The sequence below is a fragment of the Rhopilema esculentum genome, chromosome 1, assembly GCF_057945365.1.
Source record: "Rhopilema esculentum isolate cy_ngs chromosome 1, ASM5794536v1, whole genome shotgun sequence".
Classification (NCBI taxonomy): Eukaryota; Metazoa; Cnidaria; class Scyphozoa; order Rhizostomeae; family Rhizostomatidae; genus Rhopilema; species Rhopilema esculentum.
In genome coordinates, this window is record NC_142815.1 from 4,044,093 (window position 1) to 4,065,918 (window position 21,826).

General features: G+C 36.0%; 1 protein-coding gene across 1 annotated transcript; it reads right to left on the reverse strand.

The window, feature by feature from the left end:
• Positions 1–826: 826 nt before the first annotated feature.
• LOC135690396 (uncharacterized) lies at positions 827–21,663 on the reverse strand. Its single transcript, XM_089116224.1, has 27 exons — positions 21,390–21,663; positions 20,130–20,219; positions 19,358–19,414; positions 18,796–18,843; positions 17,892–17,933; positions 17,344–17,403; positions 16,592–16,686; positions 16,404–16,454; positions 16,033–16,105; positions 14,925–15,136; positions 12,920–14,087; positions 12,160–12,372; positions 11,467–11,733; positions 10,751–10,861; positions 10,051–10,062; positions 9,452–9,478; positions 8,633–8,653; positions 8,292–8,312; positions 7,759–7,869; positions 7,043–7,255; positions 5,934–6,193; positions 5,176–5,323; positions 4,693–4,944; positions 3,836–4,005; positions 3,522–3,579; positions 2,804–2,995; positions 827–2,184 (listed from the first exon to the last, which is right to left on the reverse strand). The coding sequence occupies exons 1-27, from the start codon at positions 21,463–21,465 to the stop codon at positions 1,841–1,843; spliced, it is 4,392 nt and encodes a 1,463-aa protein (XP_088972350.1). The 5' UTR covers positions 21,466–21,663; the 3' UTR covers positions 827–1,840.
• Between the last annotated feature and the right edge of the window lie 163 nt (positions 21,664–21,826).

Consider the following 21,826-nt stretch of genomic DNA (forward strand, 5'->3'; position numbering starts at 1 on the left):
TTAGCGCCATATATGATGTCTGACATATGGCAATATGTAAATTTGGGTCGACGATATATTGTTCTTGGCTCATCGAGTACTCTTCCTACACTTTGATGACCATTTGTCGAGACATTTTGCAGAGCTTTGATTTGTGACGTCAGAATGTGTTCAAAATAAACAAATTTCACAGCGTTGAAAAGCACTTTAGCTCCGGAGAGATATCAACACAGAGTATTGCACAGCACTTGAAAATATTGGTAGTGACCAAAACAGAAGATAAACACAATATTTCTCGTAGCCACCAAAGAGATGTTCCCCATACTTTAAGAGAAGTTGCGTTCAGCAGATGACGCAACGTGAGACGTAAGAGACGCAGCGTGCAGCATATAACACGGCATGAGACGCAACAGATGCCGCAGCATTAGGCGTATTGTTTAACAATTGCTTGAAACAAAGTACTAAAATTATCGTTCTTGCCTAAATAAGTAAGAGCTATGAAAATTTTTCTTTTTCTTTTAATAGCTAAATTATGATTAAAGTTTTAGGCAAGAATGATTTAGTTTTTGATAAAATGGTATTTTAAAAACTTTCTATCGAGATGTTTACGTTTATAAGTAAGAGCTATGAAAATTTTTCTTTTTCTTTTAATAGCTAAATTATGATTAAAGTTTTAGGCAAGAATGATTTAGTTTTTGATAAAATGGTATTTTAAAAACTTTCTATCGAGATGTTTACGTTTAATGAACAAAATTTTAACAAGATAAATTGTGTTAATGTTTATAAAATTTATCTTTAGTTGAAAACAAATAAATAAGGAACTGAATGACAAAGATGACAAATCATGTTTTGGCTTTTTAGTCTTCATGTTTTAAAAATGTTAGGAAATTAGCAACTAATTACAAATTTGAATCATTTAAAACTATACAAAAATCGTTATTTTAATATGGTTTAAGAATAATTGTGGTTTTGTTTGAACTTGAAGACGATTTTAAGTGATATGCCAATATTAACATGACAAATTGTATTTCTGGCTACGAAAATTAGATTATTTTTTTAATATATCACTTTAAGCAGTGTTCAACTTGGATAGTACGGAAAATATACGTTTGGAATGGCCGATAAAAGTCACGTGTTTTGAGTCAAAGGTCAAGAAAGGTCATAGTTCAGGAGAGGTCATAGGTCATTGGAGGTCTAAGGTTCTGTTTTGCCTTTGAACAGTATTGTGATCGCAGACGCGGCTAGTAGATTTGATTTATTTTGAGAGCTGAATTTTATCCGATTAAGTTCATTGATTTTAGGGAGCTTGGGGGAAAGAAATTCAAACCGATGAGGTGGAGTGAAATTTTTTGAGTGATAATATACTCATGTTTCTTTCTAATTTTAGGCTTATAGGAAAAGGAGGAGGTTTAGGCCAAAGGCCACGAGAAGTTGCTAGTCCAGTTAAATTCAAGATGACTGAAAAGTCGAGCAAGCCCAAATAAATTCTTCAGCAAAGGGAGACCCTTTCGAGTTGTAGGTTCGATAAAAGTCTAGCAAATAATGAATATTTGAATAAAACATGACTTTCTAAAATCTGGATTGGCTTCGTAAGGCACGAAGATACAATGGCTTCCTGACGAAGCACCACAAAGGTTTTTCCTTCCACTTACAAAACTGTTATATAACTAAATCTTACCTTCGCAAGAAGTTTGTTCAGTTCTTCTAAATGAAAGCATCCTATTTCCCCAGACTCCTAACTCCAAGTTCCTGGATATGATGAATAAACAACAGTTTGGTAGTTGATTGCTTCCGGCTTCAATTTCTTGGAAAGAGATACTTTCAAATTCTTGGAAAAAGGGAGTTTCTCATAACTGACTATCTATGATTCAACAATCTCTTTTAGCTCCTCGTCCAACATTTCATCTTCAGGAACGTTTCTATGATTCCTGGAAAGGACCCTCTCTCCTTTGAACTCTGTTTCTTCCGCGTTTCGCTTAAAGTGTTGTTTTAATAATTCTGGAACGCTATGAGCATCGAATTGGTCTTCTATGACGTCATCAAGCTCTGCAGACCTCTTTTCGATTTCGCGCCTCGATCTAGCAAATTGAGTGTCGCTGATCGGGAGATCTGGGATCGATTGTACGGCTGTTGCAGCCTTTTTCGCTACTTCCGGGTGGGATTTCGCGTAATCTGTGATTTCGCTGCGTATTGATGTTGTAAGTTCTTGGAAAAAGAGAGGAAATAGGAAATGTGAGAAACTTACATATACATATACAAACAACTACTGAGAAACGTTAGCTGTTAAACATAGGTTGTTAAAATTAGTTTAGGGAACACGTTGCCTTCCACACGTGATCCAGAAAAGAGATTTAGAATGTGCTATAACTTTATCACATTGACTTGAAGCCTTCTGTCAATCAATGATTGGCCAATCTGTGAACATGTTACCATTCATGCGCTTTATGACTGGCTATAATTAATTTTCAGCTTGCTTGAAGGCACTTATGCCCCGATGCAATTGCTGGCCATTTTTATTTCCCATTGATTTGACTACACAATAGATGTATTCTACGTATGCAATCGGAGACGTAAGGCAAGCTCTCGATGCTTTCTCAATCATAAACGCGCAATCATAAAGCCTATTGACTGATGGGACATTGTGCCTTTAAGCCACTAAAGTATCATTCGACGCCTTTAAGAGAAGTGACAAATTTGTACCAGCAATTCTCAGTTTCTGATCTCACTATCAGTGTCCGTCATGTTTCTGACGTTACCGCTCTAGTCTTTTGCAAAGGGTTCTGAACTAAACTACACATTCGTAAGGAAACGGCAAGCAACATACCTTCCAATTTCTTGGCAGCTGTTTTCTGAATCTCGCTTCTGAGTTCTTTCATGGTGTCATCCTTCTTGTTGGGTGAAGAGGCTAGTTCTTTCGCAATGTCACTTTTCAGCGACCGTACTGAATCTTCAAACCCTTTGATTGTCGCCTGCTCCTTGTACAAGTTAATCACGAGATGCATCAATTTTTCAACGCCTGGAAAAAACATGCGAATTGTTTACAAACGATTTGTTTTCAATGTTTATTTTGCAAACTAATAGCAGAGCAGCCTGTCTAAAAGTAGGTTTGCAAGAGGTGTACTCTTTAATCAAGCTGGACTATTCAAAATCCTTATACTATTCGAAGATTTTATGCCCACGGCCTTGCAAATTTTTATCCTGTCTGTTGCTCTTAAATTTTGAGCCACATTCTGATTAATCGCACTCATTAATTCTGGTTAATTTCATTTCACTTTTTTATTGGTACTTTGGAAGCATCTGCTTTAGAAATAATTATTCGTACAAATATCGTTAATCGTACAAAATATCTTAAAGAAGTTTTACGGAATGAAACTACTAGAAGGCTGGGCATGATTATGACATCACTTTTACCATCATGGCACAATGTCATCTAGCCTATGTTGTGTGAGGCAGCTAATCTACCCTTAATGCAGTAATCAGGTTGCCTTTGGGACACCTCGAACATCTTACTTCAAAACAAAAATACTAAAATTACGTCATACCTTTTTCCACGTGATCTCTCAACTGTGCGTGGTCTTTTTGTGGAGTTGCTACAGACCGCTGCGAAGACAGATGATATTGCTATTACATTTTCCTATAGTTAAGGAACTCAAAATTGTCTGCTAATCCTTAGACCACACCTGATTGGTTTTTCACATAATTTGCGTTCAGAAAAAGAATTTGATATTTTCAGGTGGTCCGATACCACAACATATTGAATTCTATTGATTAGCCTTTGACCTCTTTCTGGGTACATGACAAAAGCTAGCTTATATGTCATAGGTCATAATTCATTGACCTTTAACCTTGAACCTACCTTGTCAACCGCAGCCTCTTTTTTGATGTTTGTTGGAATATAATCATCCTCGATATCATCACCCTCTGCGCCTCGACTTGACCTTTTCAGGCGATTATCTCTGCTTTCTTCTGCTTCTGTCTCCTCGTTCAAAAGCCTGGCGAATTCATTTTCAGTTGAATCCATATCATCTAAAAAGAACATATTTATAAAAATTAGCATGCAAACAGAAAACATGAAGATCTGGTTCCCTGACCTATACAATTGAAATTTTTGATGACAAAAATCGTCCTATTTGATACTTTTTTGTCATCGTCGTGTTTTTTGACATGGAGTTCAGAGTCGATCTGTTTTCGGTGTTGGACCATTCTATAACATCTCTTTATCTTCGTTTGAACACTCCTCTGTCGCGTTTTCCATTGATTATTCATTCCTTCAGTACATAGTTTCGAGAAACTTTTTCGCTGATTTTTTAAAATTACTATTTTGTACTATATATTAAATATAATATATATGAATATGCAAACAATCTTTTTGTGGTGCACAATTTAAAATTCGTTTGACACTCTTCAGAGTTTGAAACGTCAGAATACAGACCGAAAACTCTACGCTAAGAAATATATATACCCAGTTGTGGATCAAAATAGGCCAGTCGGAAACGCTAGCACATGACTGTTCAGGTTGCCCAATCAGTGCCGTTTGTCTATTGAGAATGTTACCAAGGTGAAAACGAACTCATCTGTCTACACAATAGCGGTTTTTCATGCTTATGTAGATAGATTCCAAAACGGCAAGATGGAACGACGATTGCGCTTTGCCACCAATCCGAAACAAAGCAAATAATGAAATGCCAAAATCTTTAAAATCTTCAATCTTACCTTCCTTAACTGATCGTTTAACTGGAGGTAAATCCGAATTCTCTCCTCTTGCAGCCATCTTTTTTGCACCATCAGACTCATCCTCGTTTTCATCTAGCGACCTCCTTTTTCTAATAGAGAATGATTTCTCAGCCTTGACCGAGACAGAGTTAAGCTTGTCGCTCTCTTTTCCCTGTGATTTGCTGTCTGCTGATGTGCTGTTCTGTGACGTAGTCGAATTGTTTGCGATCGGTGCTACTGTTTCGTTTTTTGCTGAAAAGAAACAATTTTCTTTAGAGCCTCAAATCTGATGGATGAAAATATATTTTCAAAGGTTTTCAAGCCTTTTGAAATTGCGAATTCAAAAAGAACTTAAAACATAATAAATATAGCTCAAAAAGATCTTTATAGAAAAGTGAATTAAATTTTGGTTGGATTTGAAATTCTAGCTATAATGCATTTAAGATATAATGTGATGTAAACAATGAAATTTGAAATTCATACCACTGGAACTTGCTGCAGTGACGTTTGTTGGCGTGTTGTGTCTTGCAAGTCCGTCGATGATACTCTCGTTTGAGGCATTAGGATCCATTTCTGGTTCCGTGGTATTGCTTGGCGTTGGTAATGTACCGTTTGTTGGAACAGTTCCGTTCTGAAACATGTTTTCAAACAGATGAAACATTGTTTTGCAAAGCCTCAGTAAGAGACATATGAAACACTTCAAACGCCACCAAACATTTGTTTTACTATTGCATACTATTCCTTAGATATTTGAACAGAGTGATGGAATGTAAATGTTTTTTGACACACAAAGCACACAAAGCAGCAAAAAACATTCTTTGAATTTCAGTAGAGATATGAGATGCTCAATTAAATTTTTTTAACTTATATATAAATAGAAAAAAAACACAAGAAAAGCTTTTTAAGATTAAACGCAAAATAAAAACAATGCCTGGATGAAATATTTCAACTACAAAGTCAATTTTTAGCAAACTATTCAACAAAATTGCACAAAACTTTTACACTAGTTACATGTTTTTAACCCGCTTTTGCATGCTCAATTGGAAACAATCTTTCGGTAAGATGAGAGGGGTCAAATGATAGATGTTATTAAAAGTTGAATTCTGAAAAAAATTTGCTGCTCCGTCGATTTAGTTTTGGATTCGTCGAATGCATACATTTTGCATACGTTTTGCCAACGTTGAATAAATTTTTGACAATAACAATAAGTAAAAAACAGTAGCCTCGGGATGAAAACTTGCCTCCATATCCTGTGGCGCTCTAACAACTGCTGCAGTAGCTGTTTGGTCTCTCTTGTGCGCCTTCTTGGCGGCAGCGGTCGAGCGTTTCGTGAGCTTTACCGGAAGAAGTGCTTTACGCTCATTGGAAGTGACGTCACCCTCGGATACAGACCTCTTGAATTTGTCATCATTTTTCAAGACGTCATCTTCATATTTTGATATGAACTCGCCGTCCCCGGAGGCACCGAGCGCCATTCTTTTGTATTCGAATTTCGGTTTCGCTGAAAAGATTGACAAATCATAGCTAGAAAAGCCTTGGTTGTGACGTAAATTGAAAGTGACATAAATTTGAAGCTTCGTTGTGTATGAATTCAAAGTGAATTGCCTGTGCTAAAAGGCCAATGATATAAGAATAGACAGTTCATATTGATTTTGGTATGCAATCATACGCTGTAACAATTGATCAAAGGGAAGCTTGCATAGAATCGGAGCAACGCAGATATATTTGATAAAGATCGAATCTACTTTCAACAGCTCTTGGAGATCTAGAAGTTTAAATCAGAACATTCAGAACATTTAGAATTATCAGTCATTTGATTCAAAAACATTTGAAATTATAAATTTGAAATTGCTTTCTGTAGAGATAAAGAAGGGAAGCTAGTAATGGCCTGGAGTTGACATAAATTCGAACTAATAAAAATTTGAAGTTACGCAATTTTAAGGAAGCATAAAATCAAAATGCAGTGATTTTTTAAGCCTTCCTGTCTTCGAACGTTGCATTAGGAATACACGTTCTTTGACAATTGTTTCCTTGCATCCTCAATAATATTGCAACGCAAAAAGGTTTTGGAATCTATTAGTTGTGAGATTTAGAAATATTTGTGTCATAATTTGTTTGAAGGTTCTTAGATTTGTTGATTTGCCTCTTGCAAAAGATAGAGTGCTACATTTTGATATTTTCGTTTGAAAACGGAAATTGATAATAATTGTTTCTGAAAACAGAAGGCAATCGTATAACAGCCTTGTATATTCATTCAAAGAGCTGTTTACTAAAAGAGTAGGGTGAAAGCTGGGGAGGGCCCCTTTTAATTCAAGAAGGGAGGTTTATGCAAAAGACATGGGGTATTTACCATCATCAGCCTCGAAGTCATCATCATCATCATTATCAACACTGCGAATCTGTCTCCTGTAGTCAGCAATGCCACCAAGGTAAGCAACAAGGAGGTCCTTGCCGTTGTCCAAATCAACCCAGTCATCGTCGCCAACTTCGATTGATCGCTTTTCTTTGTCCTTGTGTTTGGCTGGGCTGACCACAGTGGTCTTTTTCAGGAGTTTCTTTGCCGCTAGGGAAAGAATTGTCGAGTTAAGGGTTTGTTAGATAAGATGCAAGTGGGGTAATAAGGTCGAGATGGGACAAGGAAGGCGAGGAAATACATTTGAAGGCCAAGGGACAAGGATGGGAGAGAAAAGGATAGAGGGCAAGTTACAAGACTAGTGAGACAAGAGACAAGATGAAATAAAAGGCGAGAATAACCAAGACAATGACGGACAAGAAGGGACAAGAAGATACAAGGAGAGACAAGAAGAGACAAGGAGGGACAAGGAGTGACAATGAGGGACAAGGACAATGAGAGACGAGGAGGTAAAAAACACGTGTAAGGTCTAAGAGAAATATAGGACGGAGAGAAATCTCTCTTTAATAATGGCTGCACAAATATTCTAGACCAAGATGCTCTGGAGTTCAAAACGAGAAAAGTTAAGAACGGATACAAGCGATGGAAGAAACAAAGAAGAAGAGGGAGAGAGTAAAGGAAAGAGGTGCGGAGAAAGGGGAGAGCATCCCTACCTCCAAGAGAAGCCAATGCTGATAGCTTGAACTCTTCTAATTCTTCATCTTCATCGTCATCTCTTTTCTGTTTGCCATTTTTGGACTTCTTGAAAATGTTGCTTTTAGAATCTACGTAGAAAGAAAGAAAAAATTATGAGATATACGGAATAAACAGCAAAGAAGACTTTTTCTATTTCTCAGACATAACAAAGAGAGCCTGCCACAAATTTTTATGATTTTTTTATTTTTTTTGGAAAAGGGCTTCTAAAGAGGAAGACAAAATGATGGGAAAACTGAAAATTTTGGAAATTGCTATACCCGAATGTGCCTACAAAAATATCGTTTCCATCCTAGTAGGTGATTTAATAACAAAACAATTATAACCTTTTGTAAAAAGTATGTTCTAAGTTAACCTGTGACCTGTGACCTGCGACCTGCGACCTGCTGATTTCAATTTGACTGATGACCGTTGACTGTTGACCTTTTTAGATCAGCAGTAAAATACCGTATGTATTAGGCAATTGGATAAAGATAAAGCTATAAGGACTTACCTGGTAGTAATTTCTTTGCAGCTGCAAAACAAATAAGAAATATTGAAAAGACAAGCAAGGAAAACCTTAGAATAATACAGAATATTCTCTGGATGATAAATTCATTTAGCCCATTGTGGCAACATTTTTCATCAAATATTTTAACCTCGATTTACTATGCAAAAATAAATCATTTTTATGTTTAGAATGACAAATTTACGGGGATTTGCACATAGAATAAATTATGAATTTTTATTATTCAGTTTTATTTTGATATTTATTTCATATGTTTTGAAAAACTTTATAGGAAGAGGATAAAAAATATTTAGTAAGAGGTGTAATGAAGATAATTTTATACAAACCCTTCAATGCAGCCTCGGCAGCTGAAGGAATGAAAAAAATATTATCAAAAATTGTATAAAAAATAAGATTAAGATGTTAGTTAAAAAGCTTACAAAAACAGCACAAAATTCCACATAACAGCAAAGAATAGTGTAAGGGACTTATTAGGATTATAAAAGAAGCTTTTTGCACTTGACTTTTCAGGACATAGCTTTTTCAATGATCAATGAGGCCAGTGTGAAGGGCAAATGGTCAAATTGTTTTCAACATTATCGACAATTTATTATGTTTGATCGCGTAGTTATTGGCTGTAAGCTCATGGAAAAACTCTGTCCAGAAAAAAATTGGAAGAAATTTGAACAATGGTCCAGGACTGTAGTCATAGCACGCGATTCTGTAGAAATCTTGAAATCCCGAGGTACAATCTAGAGTATGCTATTAAAAGCCTTTCAGCTCTTGAATGAAATCCCAATTAGTATGAGAGAGTTTTCATCTTATATCAATTTACAAGGCTGCTAAAAAACATTTTTTGGGTTGAAAGAAGACAAGAACACGACTTCTTGGAAGAACAGAACTTATAAATAGGTTGTTGCATAAGTTAGCTTAAAGGATTCTGTGTATAAATGATTTTAGGAATAAAGAAAATGTGGGAAAAATTCAACTTTATCTCCAGTTTTAAAAGCTAGTGAAATTAAATTGTTTTTATATGATATAAACACTGTGATTAATTTCGCTAAAGAATGATAAATTATGCATGTTGGTCAAGAAGAATTATTGTGCTAATGTATGATAAATTATGCATCTGTAATATTAAAATATGCAATTGCATTTTAGCATACCTTTGACAAGATTGTTTGCAACTTTGGCTGCGTAGACAATAAAATATAATATTATATATAATATATGTCGTGTGATATAATATATATAATATATGTCGTGTAATTTTAAACTCTCTTGTAAGTTTTTGATTGAAGGCATGAAAATTAATTATCATAATGTCAAATTATTAAATTATTTTGTTCGTTTGTACATTTAACGATAATAAAGCCCATTTAGGCCAACGTATAAGTTTTACTTTTTCAAGCAGTCCGTATTCATGATAAGATATTATCAAAGTCTAGAATTACTCATTTTTTTTCCTGACACATGATTTCAGTTTCCTGCCTAAAATGAATCAAACTATTCCATTTTTTGATTCTAGGCAAAGTTTCGTTTTAATGTATCTTTCGTTGAAATTAGACTATATAGTACTATAATTGTTATTTTATGACATCATTATCTTTAAAGGAAGGTCAGAGTTCTGTCTTTAATAAAAAATATTTGTTTATAAGAAACTAAGCAAGCATAAAAAATCTAAAGCTGTATCAATTTGCATGGAATATTGACAGCAATCTAAATTTAAATTTTTGCAAAAAAAGAATTGAAAAAATGTTCCTACCTTTGGTTGTGCCTGCAAAAAGTGATTAAAGAGAAAAAAGTGATTAAATAGGCAAACATAGAATTTATTGTATAAAGACAAAGAAAGATATAATGAGTTTTTACAATCAGAGAAGACAGATAAAGGGCTTGAAAGTTAGGCGTTGAAGACATAACATCAGTAAGAAAATTGAGCTGTAACCCAAGAAGTTTGCAAAGGTTAAAATAATCTTCTTTTAGTTTTCGTTATGTATTAAGTTATAACATGTACTGGAGAACTACAAGTGAAGTTAACAATTACAATGTAGAAAGCTATTTGTTTCCACCATTCCTTGAAAAAGTTTCAAAATTATAAACGAGCTAGATTTATTAATAGCAAATATGACCAATTTTATTTTACATGGCACAGGCCACTGGGCTCGAAAACCTTACAGCTTCCAACATTGTATCTCAGTGACTTAGGGAAAAAAATTTAAATATATGATAAAATATGATTTGATTTCATTTTATATTTAAGACGAAAATCCCAATATTTCTACTATTCATTTAAAGTAATTTTTGTGGTTGAATAACAAAAGATTTGAGTTTTGATTTGTTTACCTTTAAACACAAGTATAGGAGCCTTGCTTTAAGTATACCTTGAGAACAAATTTGTAATAAACTACATCTTGTGTTTATCAATAAACAGAGACAAGCCCCTTTAACGAAAGGCGCTTACTTACTTGAAAAATTGTTTGGGTCAAAACCCTGCTTCTGAGCAATGGCATCTTTCCTGGCCTCATCTGCATCGACCTTGCGGAAGTCGAAATCAGTTGGGTCGTAGTCCCTTCCGTCTACAAAACAAACCAAAACAACGTTTTAATTTTGAAAAAGGAAAAGGTTTAAGTTCTGAAACAGGTGAAATCTATTATTTACTCGTATACATATTCTCTTCCGTCTTAAAACAAAATAAACAACGTTTTTGTTTATAGACAACGTTTTTAAGGTCTGGAACAGATGAAAACCACTCGTATGATAGTTTCTCTTTCCAAGAAAAAAATCAACGGTTAAATTTTAAAACAGGGCAAAGTTTTAGCCTCTGAAACAACTGATAATCTCAATATGTAATTCACGTAAATCAGGTTTCTACAACAATATGAATTAACGTTCTATTTTCTAGACAAAACAGAATATGATAGCTTGTTTATATAAAAAAGCAAACCAACGTTTTTGTTTCTAAACAGAAACAAAGATTAATGTTTTCAAACTTCAACATGATTCTCCTCTTTATAAATCAAATAGGAGCTATTCTTTATCCAGAAAAAAAATCGACGTTGTATTTTCTAGTTGGTAAGAGAATATGATAGATCTTCTTTACGAGAAAGCAAGCCAATGTTTTTGGCTTTTAGACAGTTCAAAGCAAAAGTTTTGAATTTTGAAACAGAATTAATGCCCTTACCAATAGAATAGACAGAATTGTGCCAGAAAGCACCGCACGGCCTTGTCTTGTCTCCAAGGCACCTTGAATTACAATACGCGTCATCGACTTTGCCATAGCGACCAAAAGCATTCCCGCAGAAGCACAGATATGCGTACTGCAATCCTGCGAATTTATATCCTTGGTATTTGCATTCCCGCAAGCAAACCTCGGGAGTCATGGCGTAACGCGTGAATCTGCGAGAGAGATCCCGTCCTGGTTTCTTGTCTTTATAGCAGCCTTGATAATCTGGGAAAATAAAATTTAAGTTTGAATTAAACTGCTAATTTTCCAAATCCTCCTGGAGAAAAAACTCTTAAAGATCTCCAGATTCAAAAAATCTCTTTGAATTGTGTCAGACTGTTGCAAAACTAGGCCAAATTTTCGTAGACTTCTTTACCGAAATAGGATGTTAATTCACGTAACGAAGTAGCTGTTAATTGACGTATCTAAGACTCAGCGTACCCATAGCAGAAGTATTAAAGTAGGCTGATGTTTTGCCCCCCCTCCCCCCCCCCCAAAGTATCTAAGTAGCTTATATTCATCTTAAGAGACCTTATGAAGAGCTGGAACAAATCTTCCAAAAGCGGTATTCATAAGGCTAGCTAAATCTTCAGTACTGTACTTAAGTAGCTTTAATCAAGGTAGAATAAGTATCGAAGTAGCACAACTCACTCTTAGCTGAAGTATCTAAGTATCTCAACTTCAGTCCATTGGATCTGCTGTAATATTCATCCTCTGTTTCCTCGGCAGCCGGTTGTTTGCTGGCCGCTGATTGGATGTTCGCTTGCTTCTTCTTCCCTGCACCTTTTTTAGCAACGGAGGATCTAGCAGGACCTTGCACAGCAGCAGCTCCTTCCTTGGTGCCAATACTGTACGCAGGTGCGGCTAAATGGAAAATGAGATAAATCAACTATTCGTGTTTGCAAGTGGAATTCACAACAATTGGATTATTGTGATTGCAAGTGGATTATTGTGAATGTTTCTGTCTCATCCAATAGATGATCTCAGCTATTCGACAATTTTCCACGTTTCTAATATTTGAGAAACACGGAAATGAGAAACACGAGCCCCAGGTTTGAAAAATTTGTTGATGGTACAAAATTCGAACATGGCTTTCAAAAAAGCAAGCATTTTACAGCATACTGGAAGCTTTTTCGTCTGACACTCCTCAGAATATAAAACTTCAGAACAAGGTTCCGAAAGAACAAGACAGAAAATATATAAGCCTAGATTTGCAGAAAGGTAAGTTCTTTTTTGAAAGGCTTTGGCAGGCTGAGCTAAGATACTTCTCTAATAACACAAACATTTCTTAACTCGAACTGTTTTGCATCCCCAAGTACATTCTTAAAGCAATTTTGATCCTTCCCTTTGAGACACAGGTTATGTGGATCATACTGTACTACATACTCTGCTAGAACTCTTAGAATCTTACCTGGGAGGTTCAGAGCTGTCTCAACTGGGTTTGGTGCAGCAAAAGGGTATATATGGCTGTTATCCCCCGGTGCAGGCAAGCCACATTCGCAAGGGCTTGAGCTGAAAACCGGTCTTGGGTGACAACTTTTCCGGCAAAGGACCTCAGTGTTGTCTCTAGCTTTGGGGACAGCCTTTGGCTGCTTGGGGGCAGCATACACTGGTTCATCAGGGTGGCACTGACATGGTGATGTTGACAACACGTGACGGGGTTTGCAGGCCTTGGCACACCAGGCGACGGCCGGGGTGTACGATTTTGTATCTGTATTAGAAGCAGGAGGTGGAGCGGGATCAGCAGAGTCAGCAGAGTCAGCAGGTGGAGGGGGTGGAGGGGGTGGAGGGGGTGGTGGCATTCCACAGTTGCAAGGGTTAGCTTTAGCAACAGGACGGGGGTAACATGCCCTGGCACAAAGGCATTTTCCATCGTTTTGTTTGCAATTGAAGGGAGCTTTGTTTGAAGGAGCTTGGACTTTTGCTGGTGGTGGGGCAGGGGCTGGGGCAGGTTCTGGGGCTGGAGCAGGGTCTGGGGCTGGAGCTGGAGCAGGGGCGGGTGGCATGCCACAGTTACATGGGCTAGCACTTGCCACTGGTCGTGGGTGGCATGATTTGGCACAAAGACATTTTGCATCATTTTTGGCACATTTGGCTGGTACCTTTGCAACTGCAGGTGGCGGGGGTGGTGCTGGCACCGGTTCTGGTGCAGGCATGCCGCAGTCACAAGGATTGGTCTTTGCCACTGGTCGTGGGTGACAGGTTCTGGCACACAGACATTTGGCATCGTTCTTGTGGCAGCTGGGGGTCTTTGACTTGGCAATAGGAGCAGCCACTTTAAGAGGGGCAAAACGTTGCGGTGGTGGTGGTGGTGGGGGATCAGGAGCAGGCATTCCACAGTCACACGGATTCGTATTTGCTACGGGGTTGGGGTAGCAAGCTCTGGCACAAAGACATTTTGCGTCATCTTTACCGCAAGGTTTGGGGGAATGGCTGTTAGCCATAAATGGAGCTCTTTGGGGTGCAATATGCTTGTTGGGGCCTGGGGCCTGTGCTTGAGCTGGAGGTGGAGCTGGAGCCGGAGCAGGGGCAGGGGGAGCGGCGCCCAGTTGACAGTTGCATGGTGATGCTGATGCAACCTGAAAGAAAGAAGAGAAAGTGTGGAGGAGATTGTTAAGGAATTGAATTGAATTGTGTATGGTGACTGCTGTACTTCTTTCGACGGGCAAGGAGGAGATCCAAAGTATATATCGCTTATATGTAATCAGAGAGGATGATTAAATACAGTAGATGAAAGGAGAATTAATTGTCATAGATGGAAGAGAAGGTTAGGGGGGTTGAAAAGGAAAGAGAGGGAAAAGGGGATGGGAGATGGAGAAAAGGGGAGGAAGATGCAAGTGGAAGAGCGAAAAGAGGGGGGAAATGGACAGAATATGATGAGGAAATGACAGAAGATGAAAGAAGAAGAGGGGAGAGAAAAGAGGGAAGAAGAGAAATATATATTGGAAAAGATGAGTTAGGGAAGACATGAGGGAGGAGGAAGACGGGGAACAAAAAGGGAAGGGAAAGGAGAAGGGAAAAGTGGAAAGGAAATAACAAAGAGGAAAGCAGAAGAGGGGGGAGAAGTTATAAAAGTAGGAAAGCAGGAGAGGAAAAGAAAAGAAGAAAGAAGAGAGAAAAAGAAAGAAGAGAATAAAGAGGAGGAAAGGAACAAGGCAAAGAGGGGGGTGAAGTAAGAAGAAGAAGGGCGATGCATCCATTATCGGCATGAGCAGGTGTATGTATTTTGTTTAATAGTATGCAGGAAAAATGTGGCTGAAATTAGGCTAACTGCTTGGAAAAATAGAAAATGAAAAGTGCAATAGGGGTCAATTGCAAAGAGGTAGTTGGTCACCCCTTTATAAAACAGGGAGCTGAGCGAAAGTATCTTAACAGGGAAATGAAGTAAAATCAATTGACGTCACACAGTAACATACCGGTCTAGGCGCACATGACTTTCTGCATAGACACTCTTTGCTGTTATCATTGCACAAGGAAGGCAGATTAGAAATGGCAGCTGCAATGTTGCTTCTTGTCTTGGCCTTTCCTGTCTTAGCAGTTTGCTTTTTCAACGGCTTTTTTGCTTTTTTGGCCAGATGTTTTTTAATTTTTACTGGCTTTTTGGCAGCAGCAACTGCTGGAAGCGAGCCTAAAATGTGATAAAGATGTTAAATTTAGATTCTGAAGGAATAATATGCAAACAATCTTTTGGCGGTACAAAACTTGTAAATGGCTTTGAAAAAGCAAACATTTAGTGAACTAAAGCTTTCGTTCGTTTTCACCTTAGGACTCCACAGGTAACATTCTAATAGGCAAGCGGCACTGATTGGTCAAACTCAACAGTCATGTGCTCGTGTTTCTGATTGGCCTATTTCGATCCACATCTGGGTATATATATTTCTTAGCGTAGAGTTTTCGATCTTTGTTCTGACGTTTTAAACTCTGAAGAGTGTCAGACGAAAAGCTTTAGTTCACTAAATGTTTGCTTTTTTTCAAAGCCATTTAGAAGGAATAATAATAAACATGGTATTTGTGGATATAACATGGGATTTGTAGAGGCAATTTTTCCCCAGCTCAGAATGGCTTGGAAATTTCCTAGAATCTGATGTTTGGATTTAAGAAGTAGGAGGGAAAAAGTCACCCACGAGCAAGCTACTCACAATGTTTACTGCACTTTCTATAACATCAAAACAGCTAAATTTCTGCCAGTGTCCAGAGATGGGAACAAGCAAGTAAAAGCAATCTTCAAATAACGAACCATCGCAATGACCCAGCGAAGCGCTTGACAAATTGGGAAACTTTTATGGTATTCTTCCCCAATAATCTTTGATGTCACTACCTGAATATAATGGTCCAGCAAAAAAAGTGAACGGCTATAGCCCCCCCCTCTCCCCCCAGTGCCCTGGCTCCAGCATGCCAGTGACCATAGAAACATTTACAAGATTGTTATCAGTCGAAATTTTTTCTTTTTCTACGTGTAAGTGTCCCATTTCAAATGTAACGAAGAAAACATATAAATAGAATAATGGAATTAAAGAAACTTACTTTTGTAAAATAGCTTGCTGAGTTGATGGTCAACCTCAATTTTGTGGCCTAAGGATTTCGTGAATTTTGATGTCTAAAATTATAAGAGAATAATAATTGAACTTTAAGGCATCTGTATGGATGTAATTAAAAAAGACGAATAAGTATAAAAATGAAAGGATTGCAATTTCAGAGTATGCGAAACTTTTCATATTTCAACTTTTCAGTTTCAATAGCTATAAAATTTATTAGTTTTATTGCTTTAACTTATTTATTGTGATTGTTTTTCACAAATTGTAAATAGTTTGCTTTAGTTATCAATTTCTTGTAAATAGTATTTAGGCCGCTAACTTTAATAATAAATTAATAGGCATTTTAGAGTACGCTTTTACCTTTTGTGACATCAGCCATTTTGTGTAATCTTTGGCAACGCCGTGAACAGACTGAAAAGATATAAAATGATTTAGTTACAAGAAGATATATAGGCGATATTTCTCATAAGATATTATGCTAACTCATATGAGCAAAATTGAATCAGTTTGGTCAAGTATGAAATATTATGATGATGATAACGACCTACCTCAGGTTCGTCTTCAATCTTGACGTCACGAACATGCTCGTCTTTCACTTCCTCGTTCTCAGCGGGATTCAAAGTGCTAAACAGATTTTCAAGCTCTGTGATTTGAAGAAAATAAAAATGTTAAAAAAGGAATAAGAAATATTGATGAAACTGGCAATCGCATTAGAAATATGATCTCATTGTTCTTAAGAGCATTAAGATATCCTGCTTTCAATTCAAGTCGGATAAAAATCATCACTTGAATGATGGCTACATGAATTTCATCTTCTGCCCTGCATAACATTTTGTCAGGATTCCACTGTAATACCCAAACTTTTTGAAACAATGTTTCTAAAATGCCTCTATTCAATCAGGTTTTTATTGTAACACCCAAACGTCAGGTAAACGTGTTTCAAAGGTGCATATCATCACATCAAGATTCTATTGCAACATCAAAAGTTTAATAAATTAATACAATTGTTTCTAAACAGCTTTATTGAAAGATTTCATTGTATTATCAAAACGTTCATAGACTGTGTTTCAATTTGAATGAATGTAATGTTAACAGGATTCCAATGAAATACTCAATTTCTTTTAAACAGTGTTTCAAATTGGCGTGAAACTATTTCAAAATTCTACTGTTTTACCCAAACAGTGTTTCAAATTGGCGTGAAACTATTTCAGAATTCTAGTGTTTTACCCAAACAGTGTTTCAAATTGGCGTGAAACTATCTCAGGATTCTAGTGTTTTACCCAAACTATGTTTCACCTACCTTGCCTGTCAGCATCTGATATTTTAGAATCCCCTGTCCAATCTTCACGGATAATAAAGCCTAAACAAACAATTTTGGATATTTTGTGAAAACAAAGTTTAAGTTATATGTAGCAACTTGATAAAGAAATGTTCTAATATAAAATTGATATATCATTTTTGTCACATTCCATTCTAGCCAATTTATCTACGGTGGTTTCTTAAGAAAATATAAAGAATATCTTATAACAACTTACAGGAAAGCTGGAAAACATAAAATTTGAAGTTTATCTATAGCAATTAGCATATATGTTCCCTTACAATACCCGTCCTATCAAACAGTCTGTACATATTTAAATTCTCAAGACGCTGAATTTAATAGCTTCGGCAAAACCTTTAGAGTCCAGGGTATGATCTTGTCTATGACTTTATTCCGTTTATTACGATATCTTATTTCAACTAGTAATGTTTCTCATTAACTTAATGGATTTTTCTGATTTGTTCTGTTTCATAAAACACGGAACCGTGAGCTTTAGATTAAGCCTATTCAAGAGTAAAATGCGGACTAACCTGCTTTATTGTCCGTGTCATCGGTGTCGTAAGATCGTTTATCTTGAAAAAGCGAAACAAAAAACATTTAGTTACGATATCCTTACAGTGGAGAAACAAGCAAAACCTACAAATTTAAACTTTTATAAAGTTTATTAGTAAAAGATTATTTAAAAGTAAATCTAACAGAGCTTTTTGTGAGTTAAAGTACAAAATGTTAATTTCATTCAGGGCAAAAGGAAAATTAAGTTAAGAAGCTCGTAATATAAGATGTGCAGAACATAGCATTAATTGCAAGGCTGATTCAGGATTCCCCGGATTTAATTTTCTCTATTTCAGCTAACTGTAAGGAGAAGAAGTTAGCACGGGTGTGTCGCCCTCCTCTCCCCTGTAGTTCTTGCGATTCACCCTGGAGCTACAACACATTATCAACAATTGGACAAAGGATGGGAGGAATCTGTTCCTCTAAAATTTTCCATTAGTTTCTTAAATGTTCTGGAAAATTATTTCTTTGCTAGGGCTCCCAAATTAGCTTCGAGATGTGTAAGCTAGTAACCTGTGGGAAGGAATATATCGCTAAGAAAAACAGAAAAATAATCTATTTGCTACTAAACGATACACCGGAAAGAATATTACATTAGTGCAGGGGTTTCTTTTGTATAATATCAAGTATGGTATTGCAATTTTTGATATTCACCCTGGAGATTCAGTATTGTCAAAAAGAAATTTGGATAAGGGCGAGATTCAGTTTTGTAAGTACCCAGAGTGTGCCAAACTTATAGTGGCGACAATTTGAAGATCATTGGACAAGCAAGGCCGTCTTTTCTTTTAGGTATTTTGGAATTTGTCCATATCAAAGCAAAGGTTATCTTCCTATCACTTCCAAGCGAAGAACGATTGCTTTATGCTACAGAATCATTCTCACCTTGCTGTCTTGATTCTGTTCTTGAGAGCAACGTTTGATAAAACTTATCTATCAAAGATAAAATCACTCGATCAATGATTAGATTGATTCATTTTTAATGAAATCAGTAGGACAATCACTTCATCAATGATTAATTTGATTGACATCAATAGGGAAGATCACTGATCAAGATCAGTTCGATTGACATCAATACAACAGAATCACTTGATCAAAGATTAGATTGATTGATATCAACAGAATGAGTCGTTTTATAAAAATTCAGTTTCACTGAAATTTATAGGACAATTACTTCATCAATTGTTAGTTTGAAAAACATTGAAAGAAACAAATATCTTTATCAGTTAAATAAGACTTGATTTGTCTTGATAGATTAAATAGGGTACAGAGAAAAAGTGCTAGACGACCTCAAGAGTTGATTAAACATTGTTTCAACGCCGTATGCTGAAACAAAGGTTTCTAAAGTTTAAAAGGAACTTTTTTTAGTGGAACATTATCTGAAACAAATATTTCTGAAACTTACACAATACTGTAACAAAATATTTTTTAATGTTTTTAAAGTTACCTTCATTTGATCTGCGATTTCTTGTCACAGAATCATCCTCTTCGTTTTCGAAGTCTTCTGTTAGAGTGAAATTAATACTGATGAGAATAATCTATTTATCAAATGTGATATTGCAAATAACGTTGAGAGACTCGTTTTAAGCTCAATTTCATTTCTTTGTCTATTGCAACGACTTCAAATCTAACATTCTTTTTTGTAAAAATCAATTTATTTCAACAAAATTTAGTTTGGTTATAATATAGTTAGGTTCTTACGCAAAACTAGATATAATCGAATTATGAAAATTTCTGATTATGATAAGGTTGCATTTAAAACATGTGAAAACGAATTATTTGTTATCAGAAATGATTCATAAGTTTCATGTGTTCATTTTTATTCCATAACCGGCATTTCATCAAATCAAATTTTCTCTCCATCAGCAAGAGATTTGTTTTTGTGAACTGCCAGTATAATTGTATCGTAACTTAAAATATTTTAGTCAAAGGTTCAAAATTTCATCTACTTCCTCTAGCCAGAAGATACAATTAAAATTTATAATAATGATTATAATTTATGATAAGGATTATAATTTATGATATTGATTACGATTGATGATAATAACTACTATTGATAGTAATTTTATGAAAGCATATGTCGTCAATAGCGTTAGAAAAGCAGTTCAATAAGCAGTAACATAAAAGGTGGCATTTCTAAACACTGAGAATTTCCAAGTTGTTTGAGAACATCATTATTTTCAGCCATTATAAATCTATCTATCAGACATGTTCCCTACCTTCGACATCACGTTCTTCTCGAATAAGAGGCCGGTCAAACTCAACCGAGGTTGCGGACCTTCTCAACAATCTGTGAAATCCATCTTCCTCTAAAGACGAAATGAAATTATTTTTAAAAATGAATGCATTTTTTAAAACTACTAATGAGGGAAGGGGCTTTGTACGGAATTTTGCAAAGGGTCATTATTCTCCCCCTAAGCTCCCTAGCTTTACGACTGATAGCAAAGTGTTCTTGTGGCACCACTGGGGAAGCGACAGCAGAGAAAGGATCACCCCGATCTTTTCATGCGGTTTGTTACTGTCATAATTATTTCACAGGACTAAGTTACTCTTGCCCTACTATTTCAGTGCTTCCTTGCCTTTTGTAACAACCTAAAAAAACTTGTATGCATTGTTAATGCTTATGTTGTTTTGTTTGCACGGAGAAGTCAAAACGCAATTTTAAACGCAATTACGTCCACAGGCACCCTTGCGACAAAACCTGTCACTTTCTTATATCCCTACATTTTGGAAAAAAAGTTCTAAACATTATTTTTTTGAGCTTTAGGGGCGCCTAGCTAAGAGACACCGGTAAAACAGTTACGTTTCATAAATGGGCTTTGATGCCAAAATATTGAAATTTAAATCATATATCAAAGTTTAAATTCTTAACTTTTATTTGCTTCAACTTATCATTTTGCTCGAATAAGAAGGCATGCGTAGAAAGCGGAGATGCAAACATATTGCATGCGAAATTCACCTTGAAGCATCATTGCTTTAGTTTCAGAGAATAAATCAAAGAAGGTAACTTTACTTTAACGAGAAAATGTACGATTAAGCAAAATTCTCAATATTTCTGTATGCAATAACTTTTGCGCAACATTTTATTTAAATAGATTTTGGCACTTTGAAGTGTACTGCCCTGTTTATACAGCATCGAGCATTTTAGGACAGACCAGTAAAAAAGTAATTTTCATTAAATAAATTTTGAGGCAGCTTTTCAACTCTGTAAAAACTAACGATAGAATCACATGGTATCTCCGCTATTTTCTGAACTAGAAATCAAACTTATTTAAACATCCAGTCAAATATCCAACATTTTAAAATGACCTGGATGAGATCAAACTTTTTATGTAGCAAAATCTAGCGTATTTTCTATAAAGCTAAACTCGCAATTTCGCGTTCTATTTTCACAAAGCTCTTATGCATAATACTGCAAAAATTATTATAAAAAGGCGATTTTTAATCGAGAGCAAAATTTGTAGCCAAACGCATCTTACCTTTTGTAAGTCGTCCTGTCCTTGCAAGGTTGAGGTTGTAAAGGAAAAGAACTATTAGCACACAGTAGCTCCTCATTACGCGAATTTAATCGTCTTTTTCTGCTACTCTTTGACGACTCCACGTTGCAATCATTTATCAAAAATAAATCCGAAGTTTCACGTCAATTTTTTAATTTTGTAAATTTTCATAAAAGACGCTGATTTTTCCGCTGCAAAACCAAAGATACTTTGCGGATAACGTAGGCCTGGTCACTGGACCGTGACTCAAAATCATTGAGCAATTCGTTTAGTGTCCGTGATCAAACTGGTACCAGTCATCGACTGTGATTGGTCAATTTAAATCTAATCAACACTGTGATTGGCTGGTCTTTGACAAGGTTGATGTTTTCTGACAGGTGATTGGTTAGCTTAGTACACAGTGAAATTATGTCATGCAG